The sequence below is a fragment of the Sinocyclocheilus rhinocerous genome, unplaced genomic scaffold, assembly GCF_001515625.1.
Source record: "Sinocyclocheilus rhinocerous isolate Xijiao unplaced genomic scaffold, SAMN03320098_v1.1 scaffold1234, whole genome shotgun sequence".
NCBI classification, from domain to species: Eukaryota; Metazoa; Chordata; class Actinopteri; order Cypriniformes; family Cyprinidae; genus Sinocyclocheilus; species Sinocyclocheilus rhinocerous.
Genome location: NW_015656153.1, coordinates 319,149 through 328,158, shown reverse-complemented (window position 1 = coordinate 328,158; position 9,010 = coordinate 319,149). Strand labels below are relative to the sequence as shown.

At 39.1% G+C, this 9,010-nt stretch overlaps 1 protein-coding gene across 1 annotated transcript in view; it reads right to left on the bottom strand.

The window, feature by feature from the left end:
* LOC107719457 (leukocyte tyrosine kinase receptor-like) overlaps positions 1-9,010 on the bottom strand; it is a 71,176-nt gene that overhangs the window by 31,980 nt on the left and 30,186 nt on the right. Inside the window, exons 8-12 of the mRNA XM_016526866.1 lie at positions 5,655-5,755; positions 4,923-5,083; positions 3,594-3,688; positions 2,473-2,553; positions 2,035-2,209 (exon numbers count right to left, since the gene is read on the bottom strand). Coding sequence (XP_016382352.1) covers positions 2,035-2,209; positions 2,473-2,553; positions 3,594-3,688; positions 4,923-5,083; positions 5,655-5,755 — 613 coding nt within the window. The remainder of the gene's footprint in view (positions 1-2,034; positions 2,210-2,472; positions 2,554-3,593; positions 3,689-4,922; positions 5,084-5,654; positions 5,756-9,010) is intronic.

Here is a 9,010-nt window from a genome sequence, read left to right as displayed (position 1 = left end):
TGGATTATTTTAACGATCTCCTTGCTACGTTTCTGAGCCTTGATCATGTAAGGATCCTTGCTGTCTATGGGAGGGTCAGAGAGCTCTCGGAATGCATCAAAAATATCTTAATTTGTGTTCCAAAGATGAACGAAGGGTTCATCTAACAGGTTTGGAACAACATGAGGGTGAGTAATTAATGACAGAATTTTCATTTTTGGGTGAACTATCCCTTTAAAAAGTTAGTGCATTCATACCGGGAGCAGGAGCAATGCATGAGTATCAAGCAGGAGCTCAGAATAAGCATAGTGTGCCGCTGGCCACTTGGTCGTTACTTTAAATGCGTAACGTTAATTAGGCTATGTGGGTAGGCCTACTGCTCATGTCTGAAAATAATATATGAAAAACAAAATTATTTTACATAAAAACATTAGGCTATCACTTATATTTATTTAGTACATTTTTAAATTAATGTAAAAACTAAAATGAATTGTAAAACTGAAAGTATTTTTTTTTAAATTCTGTTCAGCATGGTGGGCCGCATTTGAATTCGTGACGGGCCGCGGGTTGAGAACCACTGGTCTAGTGTGTTTTAAAAAGAATTGGAGTATGTCAGAAAGGAAAATGAAGAATGAAAAATATGTATAGAAGACTTACCCATTTAAACTTGTTATTAATTATTTAGTTTGGGTGAAAGTATGGTGTATTATAAAAACATTATAAACAGCATGTTCTATATCGAAGTATGACTGAAACAACATGATCGGAGCTGTTTTCTTGATTGTGCTTGCTGTTTCCTATTTACATGTGAATCCCCATGTTAACAAACGTTCAAGACTATCAAGTTTCCCCGGACATGTAGCTGCTGCTGTGACGCTGTTTCCAGTGTGAATACTTTCTGTAGCTGCAGTGGCGATGTAGTTTCACTGACGTGAAACCGGCGTGAAGGTGCACCAAACATTTCACAAAAATATATTAAAATTGTATTAATTTTGGATTGCTTGGTTGCAAGCATAGGATGATCACAGGATGAAGTCTGGTTAAGCCAGATTTCTTAACTAGCTTAAAGGGCACCTATTATACAAAATTCACTTTTACATGGTATTTGGACATTAAAGATCCCCTGTTGGCAGTGTGCACACAACCACCCTATAAGGTTAAAAATCCACCCACTCCTTTTTTTAATCCCCATAAATCTTAAGCAGTGTCTCGTGACATCACTTTGCACATGCCCCACCCACAACTGTTGACGGACACTGCAGTATTAGCAAAGACCCCCACCTGAGTGAGCCGCACACAATTTATCCTTATGCTAGGCATTTAAAAGCAGCATTCAAGAAAGAAATGCCTTCTTATTACAGCTATAGAAGTTATTCAGTCCAGAGCAGTGAGTGATTTTCTGTTTTTATTAGTCAGCATAGTCAGCAGTATAGGTATTGTATATTACCCTGCTCTCCCTTAATACAAAGATCTAATATAAACATGCCATTTCTTTCCCAGCTGTTTACCTTCACAGACATAACTGACTGTGTTTATGTAACTTATGTGTGTTTTTGACCTAAAACTGTGTGTATTTGACAGTTTAAGCACAATAAGACATGAAAGAGCACATGTCTTTTTAGTTTAGTACTCACAGGTCGTGTTACAGCCACTTTCTGTGCGTGTGCTTCGGATGTGTGCCGTATATCAGAAGTTTAAAGTAAGATGGCTCTAAAACGCATGCAAATAAGTTTTTAGCGTGACATGATCAAAATCAAGTTTTTTTGTATTTTATCTGAGATACAAGCTGTAAAGGCACAGCCCTATTCTGGAAAGGGGGGCAGGGATCAGTAGCTCATTTGCATTTAAAGAGACATGCACGAAAACAGTGTGTTTTTGCTTCCACTCAAACAGGCATTTTCAAAATAGTATAATAAATGATCGGTGGGGTATTTTGAGCTGTATCAAACAACTTCTCAACAACTTCTCCACAAAGTCCATGAGGTACCTGTACAGTACCTGTTTTGAATCCAAGAACGACTCTAAACCAGAATGATTTCAAGCTTCTGAACTTACTTGTACATATTGGTAGCTGGAACCCTCCACATCTGAACACCTCTGAGATGGCCCTCCTTCCCCACCACCACACTGACGTTGCTGTTGCGGTAGGCACTGTCGCACTGGGCTTGAGTTGGGCCAAGAGGTCCACTTGCTCCACAGGAGGTAAACCACCATGTCATTAGGGAAGCCTCTGAAAATAAAAGACCCTGGTTTTGTTTTTGTAATGTTTTTACAACTTTTGGTTTTGCCATCACAGGAATAAATTGCATTTTAAAATATATTAAAATAGAAAACTGTTATTTAAAATCGTAATAATATTTCACAATATTACTGTGTTTGTTGTATTTCTGATCAAATAAATGCAGTCTTGGTGAACATACGAGACATCTTTTACAAGCTTACTATCTATTAAACAGTAGTGTATTTGTGTAATGCACAGGAATGGAACCATACCTGACGCTGAGGGTTCTGGGAGAGGGCTGAAGGAGTCTAAATCATGCAGTAGTCCTTGTCCAAGAAGCAGTTCATTTAGTTCTTAAAAACCAGATATGGAAAGAGAACAAGGAACACAAATGAAAGTATGACACTTAGAATCAAACAACCCCTGTGTAGTTTTTTTTTTTTTTTTTTACTTGCCATTTTTACTTTTGGTTGCCTAGATCAGCATTGTATTCAAGGCTGGTTTCACCAAAAACATCTTAACCAGCTTATTCAGCAGGACTTCCTTAGTCAACCATCTCCACTAGGACAATGATGTTGATACAGTTGATTCTTGCTAGTTTACCAGTCAGAAAGCCACTAAACCAGACACAGCCAGGATAAACCAGCCTGGACCATTATGGACATATCTGCTGGTCTAAACTGATCCTTTCAACAGGGTTTAAATACTAGCTTTTATTGGATAAGATTTAAAGGTGTTGAGGGACCACAGACTGTGACAAAGATCATATGACAGCAAGAGGAGGACTAAGCAGAAAGCTAAAGATGATGTTTAATGAACAGATGGCTCAGGAATTTCACAAAATCACAGATTCTGGGAAACAAAGTTAACAAGGATACTAAATCTTGACTTTCACAAGTCTTGAATGTCAATTAATGGGCTCGTCAATTCCTGCGGTCAACCGTGTCGTGGCAAGAAACCTGACTCTGAAGATCTGTATATGCTTGTTAGAAAAGCAGAAAGACTATTGTTGGCATTTTTACGACATTTGCGGATTGTGAGATAGGAGGTCCTCTTATCGCTCTATGTTCCTTCAAAACTAATTAAGCGGAATCTATATCAACTGCGTGATGAGAACCATCTCCCTCTGCTAACTGGAGACAGCGGTTAGACATCATGTGTGTGCATCACATCTTAAATTCTCCGTCTGTCTTACTAAATACTCAAATTTTGTGAAAACGCCCTATCACTGAGTGCTTGGATGCAATCGTGAGTCTGTGGTGTGGTCAATAAACTTTTGCACCAGGGATGAACAAATTAACCATTATTCTGCCCGAGTGTTGAGTGTTTGGATGCAAACTTATGTGTATCTTGTGTGTCTTATAAACTTATGTGTGTGAGGCAGAAAGGTTACCTGTGTCAAAACATGCTGCACTTAATGAAATGTCATCCAGTGCAATGTCAGCTTTAGATCCAGAAGTCCAGAAGGCCTGCACTTTAAGATGAAAGCTGTGCTCAAAACAAATGACAAATTATTTTAGAATAAGAGCAACGGTGAAATCAGATTTATTAATGTAAATGTAGACATTTAATGAAATTACATAACTCAAGTGCAGGTCAACAATTCCACTCTAAGCAGGGTAAGAATATGCCTCTGATGAATTTTTATTTGATTTTTTTTACTTTACTTTTGTTTTGAGATACTCTTTGTCAGGGATTCCCATTAACTTAGTAAACGTTTTATTTAGAATTTTCTCGTTAGTCAAAAAAAACAAAAAAAACACTTATATTGAAGCCAGTCTGCCAAAACGACAGGTTGTGGAATGTGCCACTTTATGACGTAAAAGTGTGGCTAAACAAGATCAATGCCTCCTTTTACATCACGGCCTGTTTAGCCCCGGCCACCAATTCACGCATGTAGTACATAAATGACAGGAGCGGCAAATGCAGGTCTACACAGAAACCAAACGAAAAACTTGATTTGTTGAACTTTATTTTTGAGTAACTATTTTCATTACGTGATCATTATTGCTTTGATATTACAAATCGTTTGATATGTATTGAATATTTATGCATTTTTAACCTAAATCACAACAGCGTCCATCTGCGAAGGATGTACACTGTCAAACATACACAACTGTTAGCCAATCATAGCAGTGGGCGTTTACTTCCGAGTCTACAATCTGTCACGCCTATTCAAACAGAGTGTTCTGATGAAGGGGGTCAAAACAGGACAGAAAATAGCCTATTACTTATAAATGATGATTTTTTTTAATGTAAAAATCTTGATAACATTATAAGTGGATCTCAGAGAACAGTACGAAAAAAACAAAACAAAGGCAGTTCATGACCCCTTTAATATTGTAATGTTAATTGTGCATTTTTATGATTCATTTTAGCTTATCATCAACTTGCAAACCCTTTGCAGTTTGCAGAACCTGAGTTTGTAACTAAATATATTTGATCTAGGAATTTTACATCAATACACTTAAAAAAATCAAAAGAATGTCTTAAAATTAAATGATTAGATTACGATTCTATGAAAATCATATGACAGCTGAGATGAGATGCCCCTGATGGCTTCTTTCGCCAGATAGGGGATCCTTTTAACCCAGTACTGGGACAGGATGGTCTCTTTATATGATTTTGTGAAAAAAAACGATCTCCCTTTACATTACATTTCCTCTTGGGGACTAATAAAAGTATTTTTCTGTCTGTTTAACCATGCATCTAATCATCTCACCCTTTTAAGATCCCTGTAATCGGCAGAGAGATCTCTTGCCAAGCGTCCTTCCAGTGTCCAGATCTCTCCCAAATCAGTGGAGAAGCTGATATTCCGTTCTCCACCACTGACAGGAGCACTGTTCCATTGAAATCCCCGCACAGGTACAGAGAGAGCTGCAACTACACAGAAAAATTAGCAGTTGAGCGTCTGCTACAAGACCAGATGCCCCAGAATAATATCTTATTCATGGACAATCAAGTGTAAAATTGAAACTTTGGCTGCATGTGTTGTTACTCTGTGTAAGCTATTTGTAGATAAGCTGCAGAGATGTGTCCTAATTTTTCACGGACAATTAACTTGAAATCTGCCCATAAAGTCTCAGAATCCAAATATTGTGGCATAGACAAACCACTATTTTATGTGAACAGTCATACATACACTTCTACTCATAAAGTTGTGGTTAATAAGTTGCTTTCAGCAAGGATGCATTAAAATGATCAAAAGACGTATAATATTACAAAAGATTTATACTTCAAATAAATGCTGAAGACTGAAGTAAACATATTAAAATAGAAAACAGATATTTTAAATTGTAAAAATATTTGACTATATTGCTAGTTTTACTCTATTTTAGATCAAATAAACGTAGCCTTGGTGAGCATAAGAGACTTCTTTCAAACACATTTTTTAAAAAAATCTTACAGACTCTTAAAAAAATCATAGTCTTTGACTGTCAATATAAACTCTTACCTGACAGTCCTGATTGGACACAGTTGAAGGGAGAGCTGGGCTTTGAACCAACGCCTCACTTTCATCACCACGACCTCTGACCTTTAAAAAAAGAAAGTGCCCTGAGGCGAGAAAGTATCAGTACTCTATAGAGTGCTCAGATATGCTTACAAGACAAAAAACTTAATAGGCGAGGTTGGAAAACATCTTAAAAATGGGCTTTTAAAGTCTCCCAACACAGTGCAGACAATTTTATAAAAAATAGTTTCTCTAGTTTCTTTTCTAGAGTTTCTCACACAAAAAAAAAACAGTATTTTTTTTTTTTTTAAGTACATTTCAGTTTAGCGAGTTGGAATACAACTAGTTATAAAATAGAGTTGGACACCTGTACTGTGGATCTGAGATTTAGTCTTGCATCATTCTACAAATACATCACACTATAATAATCCTACAGCCTGTAAATCATTACGTACTCCTCTCAAGGATAACATTTTTTTATCATGTTAAAATCACAGGTGCCATTAACACATCATGAAAATAGTTCTCCTTCAAATATTTTTAATTCCCATGTCATAAAAAATCCCACTGGTGACATTCATAAATAAAAGCATTGCGAAGAGACATTTAAACGATGGTCTTTTTATACACATGGGTCTCCTATGTATCTCTGTCTCAAAGCTGTTGTATTAATCTGAAGAGAATACAAAATGTTTGCCAAAAAAAGAAAAAAAATGAGCAAACATGGAAAGCAAAGCAACTAATGGCGCTTTTCCACTGCATGGTACGGCACGGTACGGCTCGGTACGGTTCACTTTTGGGGGGTTTTCCACTGGGTACAGTACCTGGTACCTGGTACTTTTTTTAGTACCACCTCGGTTGGGGTTCCAAGCGAACCGTACCGTTACCAAAACGTGACGTGTAAACTCTGCTGATCACGTATTGGCCGGAGAGAATCGTCACTACCTGCGTCGCTGAACTTGCAACACAAACACAAAAGAATTTAAATTTAATTTAGATTTAAATCAGCACAGCCAGCGAAGGATCGAACGCAACTGTTTTAAACGAGCGCACCTTTTTTTAACAACCAAAAAGTGGCTGTTCCCCCGGTTGAGGAAGTACAGACGTTCCTCTCGTTGATAGCAGAGGAGCGGATCCAGCGAGAGCTTGATGGGGCGACGCGGAATGAAAACGTTTTTTTAGGAGTCGTGGTAGTAGAGGCGGCACAACTATAACGACATGTGAATAATCCCGCCCACACTAAAGCGGTACTGAACTGCAGTGGAAACGCAAACCGTGCCGTACTGAGCCGTACCGAGCCGAGTCGTACCACGCAGTGGAAAAGCGCCATAAATTCACATATTAGTTCAACTAAATCACCTAATGTCTCTCTTGCACATATCTATGCTATTTAATAAATGTTCCATGTTTTGTAAAACATTTTGATGTGACCTATCTGTGTGATAACATATGTTTGCAGCTTTATAGGCCTTGAACGATTAAATACACACACATGTATGTATTAAAATGGCCGTCTTTGCAAGTATCCTCATAAACACAGTCATTTAGGTATTAAGTGAAAGCAAACAGCTGAGAAAGAAGACATGTGTAACAATATATAGATCCGGGCAGCTCTTAAAGTGACAGCAGTCTATTCCTGTTGTCTGTCATTCATGTTAATCAAACAACAAAAGAGAGAAAATCTCTCACTGCTCTTGACTAAATCACTTTTGTAACTTTACTAAGAAGAAATATATATTTAATTTACACAGTGAGGAATATGCAGTGTTTTTATAAATTTGATTACTTTATACACTGTATACACTCGTGTCACGAGTGCACTGCTGAGCGGAGTGAGGAGCAAGGAACGGGGAGAGACGAGGAGTACATCAATCCAGATGGGTTTAATTAAGACAAAGGAACACGGAACACTCGCGCAATACATGTATACATGAACAATACCGGACGCTGAACTAAAGACAGGGAACACTATTTAAACACATGACAAGACGAGGGGATGACGAGACACACCTGGATAGATTTAAATCAGCACAGCCAGCGAAGGATCGAACGCAACTGTTTTGAACGAGCGCACCTTTTTTTTTAACAACCAAAAAGTTTTGTTGTCTGTTGTGGAAGAACAGACGTTCCTCTCGTTGATAGCAGAGGAGCGGATCCAGCGAGAGCTTGATGGGGCGACGCGGAATGAAAAAGTTTTTTAGGAGTCGCAGCAGTAGAGGCGGCGCAACTATAACGACATGTGAATAATCCCGCCCACTCTAAAGCGGTACTGAACTGCAGTGGAAACGCAAACCGTGCCGTACTGAGCCGTACCGAGCCGAGTCGTACCACGCAGTGGAAAAGCGCCATAAATTCACATATTAGTTCAACTAAATCACCTAATGTCTCTCTTGCACATATCTATGCTATTTAATAAATGTTCCATGTTTTGTAAAACATTTTGATGTGACCTATCTGTGTGATAACATATGTTTGCAGCTTTATAGGCCTTGAACGATTAAATACACACACATGTATGTATTAAAATGGCCGTCTTTGCAAGTATCCTCATAAACACAGTAATTTAGGTATTAAGTGAAAGCAAACAGCTGAGAAAGAAGACATGTGTAACAATATATAGATCCGGGCAGCTCTTAAAGTGACAGCAGTCTATTCCTGTTGTCTGTCATTCATGTTAATCAAACAACAAAAGAGAGAAAATCTCTCACTGCTCTTGACTAAATCACTTTTGTAACTTTACTAAGAAGAAATATATATTTAATTTACACAGTGAGGAATATGCAGTGTTTTTATAAATTTGATTACTTTATACACTGTATACACTCGTGTCACGAGTGCACTGCTGAGCGGAGTGAGGAGCAAGGAACGGGGAGAGACGAGGAGTACATCAATCCAGATGGGTTTAATTAAGACAAAGGAACACGGAACACTCGCGCAATACATGTATACATGAACAATACCGGACGCTGAACTAACTAGGAATCCTGGGGGGCGCTCTGGAGGAGCGGGCACTTGAGGGCGCTCTGGAGGAGATTCAGGGACTGGAGCCCTCCTTGGGCTAAACACGGCGACAGGAGCCCTCACTGGCCTAAACATGGGAACTGGAAGCCTCTCTGGGTTATACTCGGGAACAGGAGCCCTCCGTGGGCTTAACGGGAAATCTGGAGCCCTTTCTGGGCGGAACTGGGGATCAGGAGCCCGTCCTGGGCTAAATGAGGAATCAGGAGCCCTCCCTGGGCTTAACTGGGGGTCAGGAGCCTGCCCTGGTTTAAACGGGGAATCAGGAGCCCTCCCTGGGCTCAACGGGGAAACAGGAGCCCTTCCTGGGCTGAACTCGGGATCAGGAGCCCTCCGTGGGC